Here is an 18,997-nt window from a genome sequence, read left to right as displayed (position 1 = left end):
TCCTGAAATTTGTTTTATCTCATAGTTACTGTGAAATGATGTGAATGCATCAATGCAGTGCATGTTATCTCAGCTTGCAGATCTTGGATTCATTGAATGAGTTTGCTAAAAAATGTAAATATTGCAGAATATACAGTCTCATTCTACATACCGTATTTATCGGCATATACCGCGCACTTTTTAGCCCTGAAAAATCAGGGCAAAATCGTGGGTGTGCGATATACGCTGATACCCGCTTTCCCGCGCCGAGTTTGAATACTGCGCCGGCATATACCGAGCGCAGTACACTCGTGTATAGTCGGGCAGGCTCGGCTCCTCTCGTGCTCACGTCCTGGACGTACAGGACATGAGCGCGAGAGTAGCCGAGCCTGCCCGACTATACACGAGTGTACTGCGCTCGGTATATGCCGGCGCAGTATTCAAACTCGGCGCGGGAATCGAGCGGGGAGGACGCCGGACCCGACACGGCCGCCGATGGAAGCCGCGCATGACACCAAAACTGCAAGTACAAATATCTTTTTTCCACAGGAATGCGGGTCCACTTTAGGGGTGCGCGCTATACGCCGGAGCGCGCAATACCCCGATAAATACGGTAACTAAGCTCCATTTCATGCTGAATAAACTAAATTATTAATTTATCTTAAACAGAAAACTATCTTTAGATAGATTTTGACTCCAAAAGCATTTTATCAAAATACATTTGATATATAAAAAAAAAAAAAAAAAAAAGGATTACAACAAAAAAAAAGGGGGAGGGGGGAAGCAGACAGCAGCATTGTCCGTTTGGGGAGAGAGGAGTGTTAAATGTACTAGCAGATTTAAATACACTGACAAATTGAAGCCATACTCCAGCTCACACTTTGCTATAACTGATTATAAAAACATTTTTTTTCCCATTTAAGATAAAGGTGTGGGTAGGTGTATATATATATATATATATATATATATATATATATATATATATATATATATATATATATATATATATATATATATATATATATATATTACACACACACACCCAGATTTAAATGTCGATTTGTAAAAGAAAGATCCTATACATAGAACAACAATGGCATCAGTTTAAATTTCTGTAAGGCTCCATGCACGCTGAAGCTGATAAACTGCAGTTTATTGGCGTTTTGGCTTTTTTTTTTTAAAGCCCATAAACTGAACTCTATGTTAGCCTATGTGCCCATGCACACCTGGGTTTTTTTTGTCGTTAATGAGCTTTGGAGTTTATTGGCTTTTTTCTGAACGCCCGTAATTTGCATTCAAAGTGACGTTTTTTGGTGGGAAAAAAACGCTGTAAAAACGCAGATAAACGCTCAAAAACGCCGGTGCCAGCATTTTTTAATCCATTAAAAAAAAAAAAATACACTGAAAAATGCTGATTAAAGCTATTGCAAAAACGCTAAAAAACGTTGAAAGGCTCCCTGCAAAGCTACTGGCGTTTTTTTATAGCTTTTATCAGCTTCAGTGTGCATGGAGCCTAACTGTTCAATAAACAACCATTATGATTTGCCTGTTGATTAGTGACTTGTGGGAGATCAGGATTTCACTGCGATCCTGCATTAGCAATTCTGGAGGTAATAGTCACACTGTTTCTATTAGACAGACCTGTCTGGTAGACGTGAACAGTAAAGCAGAATCAGAATATAAACTATGTGACTGTAATGAACAGAAATGGCTGTTACCCGCTGGCTGTGTAATTACAACTCATGCAAAGTGATGTTGGAGCTTGCCAGCTCCCCCTGACCCCAAATTTCTATAGCTCGTCAATAGGATTGCCTCACTGGCCCAAAAAAAATATAGAAGGGAGGAGGGGGAGAGCAAGCTCTGGCACTACCAATAACTGTTGGAGCTTTGCTTTATAACAGCCCACCATCCAGCCACAGGAGAGGCAATGAGAATTGCTGCAAGTATGTGAAGGTGTCTGCACTTCATACCTGCTAGCAGAGGACCATTGATGACCTCTTCTTCAGAAAAGATAGTTACCTGGGTGTTGTTTGTTTTGAGGGCACAGTAGGCACGCACCTATAGGTGGCAGAGACCGATTAATGGATTCTCTCTTAAAAGCTCAATGTTCCCGGCCTACTCATACTTCCATTCCTCGTGTTTCCCCATCAGTTTGATTTCCCCTCGATCCTAACTCTATGTAGCTCCATTTCCTGTCCCTAAGCCACGCCCATCAAATCATTCTCTGCAGCCATCGCCTTTTGTACCACCACCCCCTCCCTTTAGAATGTAAGCTCTACGAGCGGGGCCCTCCTGTATTCAACTGTACCGTAAATTGTGCTGTCCCCCCTCTACATTGTAAAGCCCTGCGTAAACTGTTGGCACTATATAAATCGTGTAAAATAATAATATTATATTGTTTTTTAACTACTTGCCAGGCACTTTCTAGCCCTTCCTGCCCAGGCCAATTTTCAGCTTTCAGCCCTGTGGCACTTTAACCACCTGCCAACCGCCCTATAGACGATATAAGTCTACAAGGCGGTTGCTTAACTCTGGGAGGACGTCCATAGACATCCTCCCAGAATCGCGCTCCCGCGAGCACACGGGAATGTCCGTGACCGCCGGGTCCGTCTGTAAATCGCCAATGACGGAGCGATCACTTGTAAACAAACCGGTGTCATGTGATGACGCCGGTTCCTCCCTCCCCTCTCTGTACCTAACAGTACAGTGTGAGAGGAGAGGGGGGGGGGAGCGGATGCAGCACGAGTGCTGTGGGCTGGATCTGTGACACATGCAGTCACAGATCCAGCCAGCCATCCATCCCTGCCTCATACTGTGCAATACACAATACCAATACCCCACAATACTCTGCAATACCCCACAATACTCTGCAATACCCCACAATACTCTGCAATACCCCACAATACCCCACAATACTCTGCAATACCCCACACTACCCTGCAACGTCGCCTATGGGAATTTTTAAGTAGCAAAGTTTGGCGCCATTCCACGAGCGTGTGCAATTTTGAAGGGTGACATGTTGGGTATCTATTTACTCGGCGTAACTTCATCTTTCACATTTATGCAAAAGAATGAAGAAAAAATACTAAATTTGCTAAATTTTATAACAGAAACAAAGAAAAATTCATTTTTTTTTACAGAATTTTCAGTCTTTTTTCTCTTATAGCGCAAAAAATAAAAAACCCAACGGTGATTAAATGCCATCAAAAGAAAGCTCTATTTGTGTGAAAAAAAGGACGAAACACAACAGTGTTGTATGACTGAGTAATTGTCATTCAAATTGTGAGAGCACCGAAAGCTGAAAATTGGTCTGGTTATTAAGGAGGTTTACGTGCCCAGTGATCAAGTGGTTAAATGACAATTGGTCATGCTACACTGTAACCAAACAACATTTTTATACTTTTTTTGGAGATAGATGGATTTTTCTTTTGGTGGTATTTAATTACCAATGGGTTTTTACATTTTTGCTAAATGAAAAAAAGCCTGAAAATTTTTAAAAAATAAATACATTTTCTTAGTTTCGGTTATACAATTTTGCAAATGTGTAATTTTTTTCCTTGGCTTATGTGCATTGATGAGCACTGATATTCTGCACTAATGACATCCTTAAACACACTGTTCTGTTTATAGGAGAGAGGCATGTGTGCCGAATAGAGCATTGATTATGCTCAGCACTTCCGCATTCCACGCTGGAACACACGTGGCGCTGGGCGATGACGTCAGTGCGCAGTCGCCGTATGCGTTCCAGCGTGGAACGCAATACGGCGGCGAAAACGCCGTTTACACTATCACAGAGGGAGAGCTGAGAGCCTGGAGTCATGTGATCCCTGGAAGACACTGTTAAAACAGGTAGAAGTTGGATTTTTTTGTTTATAAAACACAGGCACTAGGATACAGCTTTTTATGTGACAGAGGGGATGATATAATGATCAGTAAAGCTGCGTACACACGATCAGTCCATCCGATGAGAATGGTCTGAAGGACCGTTGTCATAGGTGAACTGATGAAGCTGACTGATGGTCCGTCGCGCCTACACACCATCGGTTAAATAACCGATCATGTCAGAACGCGGTGATGGAAAACACAACGACGTGCTGAAAAAAAAACGAAGTTCAATGCTTCCAAGCATGCGTCGACTTGATTCTGAGCATGCGTGGATTTTTAACCGATGGTTGTGCCTACTAACGATCGGTTTTGACCTATCGGTTAGGAATCCATAGGTTAAATTTAAAGTAGAGCTGCACGATTAATTGTAAATACTCTGTACTACCACTTTTACCTACAGGTAAGCCTATAATAAGGCTAACCTGTAGGTATAAAAAAATATCTCCTAAACCTGAACGGTTTAGGAGATATTCCCCTCGCAATGCGCTGCTGACTGCATCAGCGCATGCGCAGCAGGGATCCTCGGCTAAAGGCCCGGCAGCCGCCAGACCTTGCCGGCAAGTAGTCTCCCGTGCGTGACAACATCGACACTCCAGCCACTCACAGCGCTGGAGCGGCGATACCCGGAAGACACGCCAAGGCAAGATTACATCTCCCTCGGCGTGGACCAGGTAAGTTACCTACGACTCGCTCTAAGGTAAGTATTTCATAATGAGCTAGTATGCGGTGCATACTAGCTCATTATGGCTTTCAGGTAGGTTTAAAACAAAACAAAAAAACAAGAACGGGGCTTACTACCACTTTAAAAAAAAAAAAAATTGAGAATCGTGATCTTCATTTTATGCAAAAGAATGGCGATTCTCATTTTTCCCAGAATCGTGCAGCCCTAATTTAAAGCAAGTTGGCTTTTTTTTTAACCGATGGTCGTGCCTACTAACGATCGGTTTTGACCTATCGGTTAGGAATCCATCGGTTAAATTTAAAGCAAGTTGGCTTTTTTGTAACCGATGGTTAAATAACCTATGGGGCCCACACACAATTGGTTTTGACCGATGAAAACGGTCCATCAGACCGTTGTCCTCTGTTTATTCTATTGTGTGTACGAGGCCTAAGTGGTTTAACAACTCCTTTAAGTTTATTTTCATGGCAAAGAGGGAATTTGTAATGAATTGCAATTCATTTGATCACTCTTCCTAACATTCTGGCTTATATGCAGATTGCCATTTTAAAAATGGAGGCAGCAGACTTTGTGAAAATAATATTTGTGTCATTCTCAAAATTTTTGGACACAGCTGTAGTTACATTTGACAATCCAATATAAAATTACCTGAACAATCTCCTTTTCATTTTGTGAGCTCTGGCTGTCTGCTGGTCATCCCTTTCCATGACTTCCTGGATTCCCTGCATGCTTTAAAGCTTCTCTAAGGACTATATATCCCATGGTACATTTCCTAAATTCCATACTGACTCCTCCTCCTGAAACTCCTCCTCTCAGCACCTCTAAAGATCAGAAAGCAGGCTCTGTGAAATGTGGGACACAGCAATGCCTATTTACAGGGCCTAGTGATTAGATGTCACAGAACTCAGAGACGTAAGTTGGTGAGGATCTTTACAAAGTAAATGTGCAAATGTCATTATCATTTAGATGAATAAGGCAGGAAATCATTAAAAATAGAATGTAGTAGAGCTGCACGATTCTGGATAAAATGACAATCACAATTTTTTACTGTTTTTTTTTTTTTATTAATCTAAGTGTATTCCCCCCCCCCCCCCCCCAAAAAAATGCGTTTGAAAGACCACTGCGCAAATACAATGCGACATAAAATATTGAAATGGCCGCCATTTTATTTTCTAGGGTCTCTGCTAAAAAAATTATATTTAATGTTTGGGGGTTCTAAGTAATTTTTGAGCAAAAATACAAATTTTAAACTTGTAAGCAACAAGTGTCAAAAAAGGTTTCGATCTTAAAGCGGTGTTCCACGGAAAATAAAAAAAAGTAAAAGGTCAGCAGCTACAAATACTGCAGCTGCTGACTTTTAATATTAGGACACTTACCTGTCCTGGGCGCCCGCGATGTCGGCAGCCGAAGCAGACTTCACTTCTTGGTTCCCTACTGCGCATGCGCGAGTTGCGGTGCGCTATCCCACTGGTTTCTGCTGTCTTCTGGGACATGTATCTCCCAGAAGACAGCGGGGGGGCGGAGGAGGCGCCAGACATGGCATAGATTGCCGTGGTGACCTATGCCTGGAAGTGGGAGCAAATACTTGGATTACACAGGTATCTGCTCCCTCCTTCCCCTGAAAGGTGATCTCTAAGGCCTCGTACACATGACCGAACATGTTTGCTGAAACTGGTCCGCGGACCAGTTTCCGCGGACATGTTCGGCCGTCTGTACGGCCGAGCGGACAGGTTTCCAGCGGACAAATGTTTCTTAGCATGCTAAGAAACATGTCCGCTGGAAGCCTGTCCGTCGGACATGTTCGATCGTCTGTACGACTCACCGGACATATCCGCTAGGCCGAAAGCCCTCGCATGCGTTGAAGTGATTCGACGCATGCGTGGAAGCATTGACCTTCCAGGGTCGCGATCGACGTGGCCACGTGGAATTTGGTCTGATGGTGTGTACAGCCATCAGACCAAATGATGCCAGCGGACATGTCCGATCGCGGACCGTTTTCATCGGACAGATCCGGTCGTGTGTACAAGGTCTAAGGCTGCATTCACACCTGAGTATTTTTACCGTGATTATTACCACGTTTTTTGCCGCGATTTTGTACAGGTCACCAATGTAAACGCAGAAAAACCCATGTAATCTGCCCCAAAGAAGCTTGTGTTCTTTTTTGAGCTGAAGGCGTTTTGCTTCAGGGGACAAAGTGTTTAGATGTGAACAGGTGCCATTGAAATGAATGGGATTTGGTTTGTTGGGTGTTTTTCGGGCGTTTTATGAGCTGAAAATGCTCAGGTGTGAATGCAGTCTAAAAGAAATAAGCCTGGGTTCACACTAAGGATGAGCTCCGGCGTGTTTGCATAGTACACATGCAGAGCCCGCCAGAAAGTCTGCACCGCGCTGCGCTAATCACAGGCAGGGAGACATTTCCTGATCTCTGCAGCCGAGCATCAGGACAATGTCTCCCTGCCTGTGATTAGCGCAGTGACAACTTCCTGGCGGGCTCTGCACGTGTACTGTGCGAACACGCCGGAGCTCATCCTTAGTTCACACTATAGCGATGCAGGAACCAGCACAATTTCTGTGCGGGTTCCCGCATCGCACCTCTCTGGCACACTGCCCTATGCGAACCGCTGCGGGTGCAACTACAATGTTAATGACATCCCCAGATCACAGTGCGAATGGTGGATTCAGACAGGAATGGGATTGAATAGGTGTGAACATGATTCCAGTGTGGGAAAAAAAAAGTCCCTGTAACTTTTTTATGCAAATCCAATGCGAGTTCAGCCATATACCTGTATAGCTGAACTCGCATTGCACAGACATGGCATGTGATCTGCACAGCAGCGCAGGCTTTTTTTTTGACAGCTTGGCTCTGTATGGTTTACATAGAATGACAGAAATGGCCGATTAGGATCGGGAGGAGGGGAGTTGAATCGAGATGGCGATTTTTAAATGATTAATCGTGCAGCTCTACAATGTAAACAAATGAATATATGATTGTACATTCGGACCATCGATATGATTTAATATTGGGAAGCCAGGAGAATGACCTCCCTGCACAACATTTCTCTGATTGCACAATGTAGAGAGGAGTAAGCATTGGCCACTACTAGATAAAGCTGAACACACACCATACAATCTGATTGTACAATCTCCATCACATCTATAGTAGTAAGTACAAGAGTATTCCTGATTGGATGCTAATGGAAAAGCAATAATACAATCAAACTATATAGTGTGGCCAGCTGAGACCTGTAGTTCCCCTCCTTTGGAGACATGCCCCATTGATCCCCTATAGATAAGGGCACACACCTGAAATTCCAGGCCGTAGATCACAGGAGCGTCATCCTCCATATCACTATAGAGAAGCTAGACGAATCTTCCTTGTAGAATGATTGCACACTGTGTCAGCTCTCCTCTCGGCCTCCGTACTCACTCTTCTTCCTGTTTTCCAGCAATGTTCGCGTGTGAATAAAGTTCATTCATTCAGCTGCGCATGCCCAGAATGAGGTTAGAGAAGTGTGGGCATGCGCATTAGTTGCCGGTAGCAGCTGGAAGTGACAGGAGGGTGTGCTGGGCAGAGCTGTGTACCTGGGGCCCTGCTGTAAGGTAAGCAGGGAGTATGGGCAGATCATTTCCTTCCTCTGTGGGGATGGAGGGTCCCCCCGGTGTCCTATCATTCCTGGGCTGCAGAGTCACCAATAGGAATGAGGAGTTGTCCCTGGAAAGGTGACTGCAGTCCTCTGTGTACAGTGTGACCGCTCACTCCTATGTCACAGTCCGCTCTAAGCCAATACCTTTGTGCAGGAGCTGCACACACTGTATAGTGATGTGTACAAATGTCTTTCTTTTACATAATTATCAGCATGGTGTGTAGACACCCGTGTCATTCTGTGAGTGGAGGAGAACCTGTGTGATCCGATGAGTAAGGGAGGGGACATGTGTGATCCCATGAGTAAGGGAGGGGGACATGTGTGATCCCATGAGTAAGGGAGGGGGGGACATGTGTGATCCCATGAGTAAGGGAGGGGGGGACATGTGTGACCCCATGAGTAAGGGAGGGGGGGGACATGTGTGACCCCATGAGTAAGGGAGGGGGGGACATGTGTGACCCCATGAGTAAGGGAGGGGGGGACATGTGTGATCCCATGAGTAAGGGAGGGGGAAAAGTGTGTTCCCATGAGTAAGGGAGGGGGGGACATGTGTGATCCCATGAGTAAGGGAGGGGGGGACATGTGTGATCCCATGAGTAAGGGAGGGGGGGACATGTGTGATCCCATGAGTAAGGGAGGGGGGACATGTGTGATCCCATGAGTAAGGGAGGGGGGGACATGTGTGATCCCATGAGTAAGGGAGGGGGGGACATGTGTGATCCCATGAGTAAGGGAGGGGGGGACATGTGTGATCCCATGAGTAAGGGAGGGGGGACATGTGTGATCCCATGAGTAAGGGAGGGGGGGACATGTGTGATCCCATGAGTAAGGGAGGGGGGGACATGTGTGATCCCATGAGTAAGGGAGGGGGGGACATGTGTGACCCCATGAGTAAGGGAGGGGGGGACATGTGTGACCCCATGAGTAAGGGAGGGGGGGACATGTGTGATCCCATGAGTAAGGGAGGGGGGACATGTGTGATCCCATGAGTAAGGGAGGGGGGGACATGTCTGATCCCATGAGTAAGGGAGGGGGGGACATGTGTGATCTTATGAGTAAGGGAGGGGGGGACATGTGTGATCTTATGAGTAAGGGAGGGGGGGACATGTGTGATCCCATGAGTAAGGGAGGGGGGGACATGTGTGATCCCATGAGTAAGGGAGGGGGGGACATGTGTGATCTTATGAGTAAGGGAGGGGGGGACATGTGTGATCCCATGAGTAAGGGAGGGGGACGACATGTGTGATCCCATGAGTAAGGGAGGGGGGGACATGTGTGATCCCATGAGTAAGGGAGGGGGACGACATGTGTGATCCCATGAGTAAGGGAGGGGGGGGACATGTGTGATCCCATGAGTAAGGGAGGGGGGGGACATGTGTGATCTTATGAGTAAGGGAGGGGGGGGGACATGTGTGATCTTATGAGTAAGGGAGGGGGGGACATGTGTGATCTTATGAGTAAGGGAGGGGGGGACATGTGTGATCTTATGAGTAAGGGAGGGGGGGGGACATGTGTGATCTTATGAGTAAGGGAGGGGGGGGACATGTGTGATCTTATGAGTAAGGGAGGGGGGGACATGTGTGATCTTATGAGTAAGGGAGGGGGGGACATGTGTGATCCCATGAGTAAGGGAGGGGGGGACATGTGTGACCCCATGAGTAAGGGAGGGGGGGACATGTGTGACCCCATGAGTAAGGGAGGGGGGGACATGTGTGATCCCATGAGTAAGGGAGGGGGGACATGTGTGATCCCATGAGTAAGGGAGGGGGGGACATGTCTGATCCCATGAGTAAGGGAGGGGGGGACATGTGTGATCTTATGAGTAAGGGAGGGGGGGACATGTGTGATCTTATGAGTAAGGGAGGGGGGGACATGTGTGATCCCATGAGTAAGGGAGGGGGGGACATGTGTGATCCCATGAGTAAGGGAGGGGGGGACATGTGTGATCTTATGAGTAAGGGAGGGGGGGGACATGTGTGATCTTATGAGTAAGGGAGGGGGGGACATGTGTGATCCCATGAGTAAGGGAGGGGGACGACATGTGTGATCCCATGAGTAAGGGAGGGGGGGACATGTGTGATCTTATGAGTAAGGGAGGGGGGGACATGTGTGATCCCATGAGTAAGGGAGGGGGACGACATGTGTGATCCCATGAGTAAGGGAGGGGGGGACATGTGTGATCCCATGAGTAAGGGAGGGGGGGGACATGTGTGATCCCATGAGTAAGGGAGGAGGGGGGACATGTGTGATCCCATGAGTAAGGGAGGGGGGGGGACATGTGTGATCTTATGAGTAAGGGAGGGGGGGGACATGTGTGATCTTATGAGTAAGGGAGGGGGGGACATGTGTGATCTTATGAGTAAGGGAGGGGGGGACATGTGTGATCTTATGAGTAAGGGAGGGGGGGGGACATGTGTGATCTTATGAGTAAGGGAGGGGGGGGGACATGTGTGATCTTATGAGTAAGGGAGGGGGGGACATGTGTGATCTTATGAGTAAGGGAGGGGGGGACATGTGTGATCCCATGAGTAAGGGAGGGGGACATGTGTGATCCCATGAGTAAGGGAGGGGGGGACATGTGTGATCCCATGAGTAAGGGAGGGGGGGACATGTGTGACCCCATGAGTAAGGGAGGGGGGGACATGTGTGACCCCATGAGTAAGGGAGGGGGGGACATGTGTGACCCCATGAGTAAGGGAGGGGGGGACATGTGTGATCCCATGAGTAAGGGAGGGGGAAAAGTGTGTTCCCATGAGTAAGGGAGGGGGGGACATGTGTGATCCCATGAGTAAGGGAGGGGGGGACATGTGTGATCCCATGAGTAAGGGAGGGGGGACATGTGTGATCCCATGAGTAAGGGAGGGGGGGACATGTGTGATCCCATGAGTAAGGGAGGGGGGGACATGTGTGATCCCATGAGTAAGGGAGGGGGGACATGTGTGATCCCATGAGTAAGGGAGGGGGGGACATGTGTGATCCCATGAGTAAGGGAGGGGGACATGTGTGATCCCATGAGTAAGGGAGGGGGGACATGTGTGATCCCATGAGTAAGGGAGGGGGGGACATGTGTGATCCCATGAGTAAGGGAGGGGGGGACATGTGTGACCCCATGAGTAAGGGAGGGGGGGACATGTGTGACCCCATGAGTAAGGGAGGGGGGGACATGTGTGATCCCATGAGTAAGGGAGGGGGGACATGTGTGATCCCATGAGTAAGGGAGGGGGTGACATGTGTGATCCCATGAGTAAGGGAGGGGGGGACATGTGTGATCTTATGAGTAAGGGAGGGGGGGACATGTGTGATCTTATGAGTAAGGGAGGGGGGGACATGTGTGATCCCATGAGTAAGGGAGGGGGGGACATGTGTGATCTTATGAGTAAGGGAGGGGGGGACATGTGTGATCCCATGAGTAAGGGAGGGGGACGACATGTGTGATCCCATGAGTAAGGGAGGGGGGGACATGTGTGATCCCATGAGTAAGGGAGGGGGACGACATGTGTGATCCCATGAGTAAGGGAGGGGGGGGACATGTGTGATCCCATGAGTAAGGGAGGGGGGGGACATGTGTGATCTTATGAGTAAGGGAGGGGGGGGACATGTGTGATCTTATGAGTAAGGGAGGGGGGGACATGTGTGATCTTATGAGTAAGGGAGGGGGGGGACATGTGTGATCTTATGAGTAAGGGAGGGGGGGGGGGGACATGTGTGATCTTATGAGTAAGGGAGGGGGGGACATGTGTGATCTTATGAGTAAGGGAGGGGGGGGGGCATGTGTGATCCCATGAGTAAGGGAGGGGGGACATGTGTGATCCCATGAGTAAGGGAGGGGGGGGACATGTGTGATCCCATGAGTAAGGGAGGGGGGGACATGTGTGATCCCATGAGTAAGGGAGGGGGGGGACATGTGTGATCTTATGAGTAAGGGAGGGGGGGGACATGTGTGATCTTATGAGTAAGGGAGGGGGGGGCATGTGTGATCCCATGAGTAAGGGAGGGGGGACATGTGTGATCCCATGAGTAAGGGAGGGGGGGGACATGTGTGATCCCATGAGTAAGGGAGGGGGGGACATGTGTGATCCCATGAGTAAGGGAGGGGGGGACATGTGTGATCCCATGAGTAAGAGAGGGGGGACATGTGTGATCCCATGAGTAAGGGAGGGGGGGGGACATGTGTGATCCCATGAGTAAGGGAGGGGGGGGGCATGTGTGATCTCATGAGTAAGGGAGGGGGGGACATGTGTGATCTCATGAGTAAGGGAGGGGGGACATGTGTGATCTCATGAGTAAGGGAGGGGGGACATGTGTGATACTATGAGTAAGAAAGGGGGGGACATGTGTGATACTATGAGTAAGGGGGGATGCATTTGATCTTATGAGTAAGGTAAGGGGACATCTTTGATCTTATACGTAAAGAAGGGGGGGGGATGCATGCAGTTCTCTGAGTAGAGGGGTATCTGTGTCACTCTGTAAGTAAAGGGGAACCTGTATGATCTTGTCACTAGAGTGGTACTTGTGTGATGTAATGAGTAAAGGAGAACCTCTGTGATCCTATGAGTAAGGGAGAACACATGCGCTCGTGTGAGTAGCGGGGAGCCTGCGCGCTCGTGTAATAGGGAAACTGTGTCACCTTCCTCTGAGTAGCGGGCATTGAATGTGATCCTCTGAGTAGAGAGGAACCTAGGAGATTGGCAACAATATGGGAGCTGCCAATATATATATATACTCAAAAACAAAAATATGTTATGACATCAGAACGCCTCTTTCTGTCCTTTGGTGAAAATACTCGCTTATCATGCTGTATCTGTGAAAGAGCAGTGTAGTCACCCCAGTAGAGTAAGGCCCTGTTCACATATCATGTATTATATGCACAATTTTCATGCCATTCTGGGCGTTGCGTATTGGGCAGTCCATTCACTATAATGAGCTGTCCTATGCGCGTTTGTCACACCAAAAGAAGCTCCTGCTTCTTTTTTGGGTGACAAGCTTAGTGTGTTTTTATTTTTTTAAACGTGTGTTTTGCCATGATTGCTGCGTGACAATAGCAGCAGAATTGCACACAACTAGCTATGGGGGCACACGCATGAAAAGGAGCGGAGAGCGCCAGCAGGGAAGGTAAGGGACCACTCTGTGCAATAACCTTGCACCTAGCAGTTAAAGCGGGGGTTCACCCAATTTTTTTTTTTTTAAATTACATCTAGCAGAGCCAGCATACTAAGGACATTACATTTCGGCAGGTCATTTTTTTTTTTTTCTCTGTACATACCTTTATATCCTGATGTTGTCCAGGGGCTTCCGGGTTCGGATGACTGCAGGACTGGGCATTCTGATCCTTCCGTTCGATGATTGACGGCTTGTGAAACAGGTGACCTGTCTAACAACGTGCGCCACCAGATGTCGGGAAATAGCCGTGCTGCGAGTCAGCACTATACGGCGCCTGCGCAGTCAGCTCTACACGGCGGGCACAGGCGCCGTATAGTGCCGATCGCAGCTCGGCTATTACCGGAAATCTGGTGACGCGCGTTGTGCGACAGGTCACCTGTTTCACAAGCCGTCAATCATCGAACTGAAGGATAGGAACGCCCAGTCCCGCAGTCATCGGAACCCTGAGGCTGGGATAGGAACGCCCAGTCCCGGAGTCATCAGAACGGGGAAGCCCTGGACAAAATCAGGATATAAAGGTAAGTACGGAGGAAAAAAAAAAAACATGCCGAAATGAAATGTCCTTACTATGCTGGCTCTAATGTAAAAAAATCGTTTTTAGGGTGAACCTCCACTTTAAGTAGAACATTTTTTTTTTAGGGGAAAATTAGGAGCCTTTAATTTCACTTTAAAGTGGAACTAGAGGCTGTAACGAACTAAGCTTAAAACTACTTCCTCTCCCCTTCTAAAACAATACTCATAAACATTGGTGGGGGCATCTTCTCAGTATACAATGTTCATGCATGTAGTCATCCAAAAGGGTTTGTATTCACAGCAAGGTCAGCAAAAAATGGATAAACGCACTGAATGGTTGCAGGATGAGGCACTCATGTGCCTCCCGCAGGAGGGGTAAATCAAGTCATTATACGCAAACAATTATATATAATAATTGTATTTTTAGTTGCACAGCACAACTTCCCCATCTACTGTTCGATTATATATGTCGTACATGAACCGGCCCTTATACACTACAACTACTCTCTAAATACCATCTTTTGTTGGTGGGATCCCTTGGAGCCCAAAGCTTTTTGAACCCCTCCTATGCTTGCATATCTTGGCAAATGACAACTCTTATACAAACTGCCTTGTAGAAGGAATGTGTATTTACTTAACGATTCTCAGGGCTCTCTGATTCAATCACGTGATTGGCATCCATTTTCCATGCTTTCCTCTCTCCCCTGAAGCGGGCTGCTGGGGAGATCATGTGACTGGAGCGGAGCTCTGAGAATAGGTAAATATAAGCATCTTCCCTTTTCAGGGTAGTTGGTATAGGAGTTAGAAGGTGGCTGGAGGCAGTTTTGTGCTTCGTTATTTCTAGCCTTGAATGCGACTTTAAAGGGGTTGTAAAGGGAAAAAAAAAATTTCATAATAAGCATCCTTTACTTGCAGATATTCCTCTTTTCACTTCCTCATTGTTCATTTTTGCTCAGAAGTTGCTCTATTTCTTCTCTGTTCTGTTCACTTCCTGCTTGTCTGATTGTTACTGACCACCGTGAAGGGAGGCTTTACTGCGGTGGTCAGTAACGTGCTCGCCCCCTCCTGGGAACTACATCTGTGCGGCAGGACGCTCTCTACGTGTTAGAGACCTCAAGGAGGTGTGAATTGCTGGGCGTGCCGCAATTCATACTGGGAAATGTAGTTCTTACATGAACGAGCGATGCAAACCAGGAAGTGAATGAGAGAACAGAAACTAGAATGCCGGAGGTGATATAGATGAAGGAATTTAATAGATATTTACTTGTTTTTTAACAGAATCATTACACTATTCTGTCTACCTTGCAGACATTAATTTTAGACAAAACATTTTTTTTCCTTTAGTGACCCTTTAAGTTGAGTTGATAAGTGTCTTAACCACTTGCCGCCCGCCAATGATAGATTGACGTCGGCAAAGTGGTTGTAGAATCCTGACCGGACGTCATATGACGGCCTCAGGATTCTGGGGGCGCGCATCACGGCGATTGTTGTTGCGGGGTGTCAGTCTGACACCCCGCAACACCGATCTCGGTAAAGAGTCTCTCACGGAGACTCTCTACCACGTGATCAGCCGTGTCCAACCACGGCTGATCACGATGTAAACAGGAAGAGCCGTTGATGGCTCTTCCTCACTCACGTCTGACAGACGCGAGTAGAGGAGAGCCGAACGGCTGCTCTCCTGACAGGGGGGGTTTGCGCTGATTGTTTATCAGCGCAGCCCCCCCTCGGATCGCCACACTGGACCACCAGGGAAGCCCACCCTGGACCACCAGGGAAGGGCAAACTGAAAAATATGCCCAAAAAAAAAAAAATGCTCAAAAAAAAAAAAACGCTGGAAAAAAAAAACAAAAAAAATAAGATGCCAATCAGTGCCCACAAATGGGCACTGACTGGCAACATAGGTGCCGCCCCACAGTGTCCGCAGAGGTGATCAAATACCACCAAAAGAAAGCTCTATTTGTGGGGGAAAAAGGACGCCAATTTTGTTTGGGTACAATGTAGCATGACCGCGCAATTGCCATTCAAAGTGCGACAGTGCTGAAAGCTGAAAATTGGCTTGGGCGGGAAGGTACGTAAGTGCCCTGTATGGAAGTGGTTAATATAACGCGGTCTTACCCCGAAGGGTCCAGACACGCATAGCAGAGTTCCTGGCAAAAGAGAACCCAGGAACCAAAAGCGACACAGAGTGGAAGAGAGGCTACGCAGGAAAGGCTTGTGTGAAGACCGGGATAGTGGGGGCCTCTTGGAGCTTGACAGAGAGGCTATTCCATAATACGACAAAGTAATTTAATGGATCTATGATATATATTATTTGACACTTGGCCAGCCAAATAACATGTTTATATTTCTTTATTCCTTTTTTTATTTATTTTTTAGGAACAATGGAGAACCCAGATAACTGCCTAGAGAATGACCTGAAAGAATCTCACAAGAGCATGGCTGAAGCTGACTTTGTAGGACTACCTCCAGACAAAGGTGAACAAGTACAAGAGGAGATCCTTCTTCACGAGGAGACCATTGATCTTGATGCCGACACCTTTGAATCTGAAGAAAATGTCACCCTGTCTGAAGATTCGGGAAACTTGCTGGACAAACTTAATGAGCAGATGATGGAAAGTGTGCTCATCTGTGACTCCCCGAACATCAGTGAAGATGATGCTGGAGATCTTGGCTGCCTTCAGGACATTGTTGATGAAATTGAAAGTAGTGACACCATTGGGATGGGGCAAGACATGGATAAGGAATACAATCAAAGTGTAAATAGCAAGAATAGCTCTGAGTTAGATGTTAGTCCTGAAAACTCTGCTTCAGACAAGTTGCCTGTGAGCGACACATCTGCCCAGCTTCAGGACCCGCTAGTTGAAATGGATGAGGCGATCGTTACCAATTTACAGACACCAGAAATTGAGCACAAAGAAGAATTTCTTATTCCAGTCATTAAATCTTCTTCTGCAGAGGAAACCATCCCGGTCTGTACCATCTTCAGCCAGGCGAATACACAACAACCCTTTTTAGTCCACCATGGCTTTGAACCTCAAATGGTCAAGTCGCCAAGTTTTGGAGCTGAATTTAAAAGCGCCATAAAGACTCAAACACAAGTTGTCCAGCCAAGTCCAAGCTTAAGCAACTTCTTCTCTGATAATGTAGGACCTAATTCTACTGCTTCAGACTTCTTTGATTCCTTTACCACCTCTTCAACGTTTATCTCGGTCAGCAATACGAATGCAGCGCCTTCTGTTGCTGAAAGAAACCCAGCGCCTATAACTCCAGATGCGGTCAATTCTCAGAACCCTCCTGCCGTTAGTTTCTTTTTGGGTAATAACTCTTTAGACTCAAGTGGCTCCCCCGCATCTGTGGAAATACCGCAGTCCCCAAAACCCTTCTCACAGATCCAGAGTGTGTTCGCTGGAATGGATGACCCGTTTGCCACTGCCCTAAACATGAGCGAGATGGACAGGAGAAACGATGCTTGGTTGTCATCTGAGGAAACGAGAAACATCCTTATCTCTGTAGCCACACAGCAGTACAACCCTGTCTTTATTGAGAAGGAGAAGCTTACTATGCCAGGTTTAAAGTTTGATAATATTCAGGTAAGTAAATCACACATAGTAAAAAACTTGTTCCCCTTTTCTACAGAGAAAAGACAATGATACAGTGGGGATCAAAAGTTTGGGCACCCCAGGTAAAAATTTGTATTAATGTGCATAACGAAGCCAAGGAAAGATGGAAAAATCTCCAAAAGGCATCAAATTACAGATTAGACATTCTTATAATATGTCCAAAAAAGTTAGATTTTATTTCCATCATTTACACATTCAAAATTACAGAAAACAAAAAAATGGAGTCTGCAAAAGTTTGGGCACCCTGCAAAGTTAATATCTTGTACTGCCCCCTTTGGCAAGTATCACAGCTTGTAAACGCTTTTTGTAGCCAGCCAAGAGTCTTTCAATTCTTGTTTGAGGTATCTTTGCCGATTCTTCCTTACAAAAGTCTTCCAGTTCTTTTGAGATTTCTGGGCTGTCTGTTACGCACTGCTCTTTTAAGGTCTATCCATAGATTTTTCAATTATATTGAGGTCAGGAGATTGTGAAGGCCATGGCAAAACCTTCGGTTTACGCCTTTTGATGGACTATGCAAATGCCCTTTACCTCGGACTCCCCAAGTACCAAATAGCTTGTCTACAAGTCGTTCAAAATACGGCCGCTAGACTTGTGACTGGGAAAAAAACATGGGAATCAATCTCACCTTCACTGAGAACCCTTCACTGGTTACCAGTAAAAGACAGAATCACTTTTAAAGCACTCTGTCTAACGCATAGATGTATCTATGGGAATGCTCTCCATTATCTATGCGAAAAAATAAAAGCTCATAATCCCAATCGCGTTCTGCGATCCACCAATCAAAATCTCCTCCATATACCCAAAGCCAGATACAAGTCCAAAGGAGAAAAGAGGATTCGCGGTCCAAGGGCCTAGACTATGGAACGCTTTACCAACCAGCATTCGGTTGGAGGAGAACCACTTGACGTTCAGGAGAAAGATCAAGACTCATCTCTTTTGATACCAAAGGAGACAGGAACAACAAGCGCCCAGAGGCGATTAAGTTCGCATGTGCTGCGCTATATAAGTTTTCATTCATTCATTCATTCATTCAATCCCTCGTGGATTTTGAGGTGTGTTTAAGATCATTATCCATTTGTAGAAGCCATCCTCTCTTTAACTTCAGCTTTTTCACAGATGGCATCAAGTTACCATCCAAAATTTGCTGAAATTTTATTGAATCCATTTTTCCTTCTACTCGTGAAATGTTCCCTGTGCCACTGGCTGCAATACAACCCCAAAGCATGATTGATCCACCCCCATGCTTAACAGTTGGACAGAGGTTCTTTTCATTAAATTCTGTGCCCTTTCTTATCCAAACGTACCTTTGCTCATTCCGGCCAAATAGTTCTATTTTAACCTCATTAGTCCACAGAACTTGTTTCCAAAATGCATCAGGCTTGTCTATATGTTCATTTGCAAAGTTCAAACGCTGATTTTTGTGGTGAGGACGTAGAGGAGGTTTTCTTCTGATGACTCTTCCATGAAGACCATATTTGTACAAGTATCTCTTTATAGTGGAATAGTGTACCACAACT

At 46.5% G+C, this 18,997-nt stretch overlaps 2 protein-coding genes across 2 annotated transcripts in view; one reads left to right on the top strand and one right to left on the bottom strand.

Moving 5' to 3' along the window:
* EIPR1 (EARP complex and GARP complex interacting protein 1) overlaps positions 1–7,978 on the bottom strand; it is a 311,377-nt gene extending 303,399 nt beyond the window's left edge. Inside the window, exon 1 of the mRNA XM_040348665.1 lies at positions 7,847–7,978. Within this exon, the coding sequence (XP_040204599.1) occupies positions 7,847–7,888 (42 nt within the window). The 5' untranslated portion in view covers positions 7,889–7,978. The remainder of the gene's footprint in view (positions 1–7,846) is intronic.
* Positions 7,979–8,044: 66 nt separating this feature from the next.
* Positions 8,045–18,997, top strand: part of TRAPPC12 (trafficking protein particle complex subunit 12) — a 200,321-nt gene continuing 189,368 nt past the window's right edge. The window contains exons 1-2 of the mRNA XM_040348664.1: positions 8,045–8,143; positions 16,237–17,450. Coding sequence (XP_040204598.1) covers positions 16,242–17,450 — 1,209 coding nt within the window. The 5' untranslated portion in view covers positions 8,045–8,143; positions 16,237–16,241. The remainder of the gene's footprint in view (positions 8,144–16,236; positions 17,451–18,997) is intronic.

The sequence above is a fragment of the Rana temporaria genome, chromosome 4, assembly GCF_905171775.1.
Source record: "Rana temporaria chromosome 4, aRanTem1.1, whole genome shotgun sequence".
Classification (NCBI taxonomy): Eukaryota; Metazoa; Chordata; class Amphibia; order Anura; family Ranidae; genus Rana; species Rana temporaria.
The sequence above is the reverse complement of the archived record's forward strand: the minus strand, read 5'-3'. Positions and strand labels throughout refer to the sequence as shown.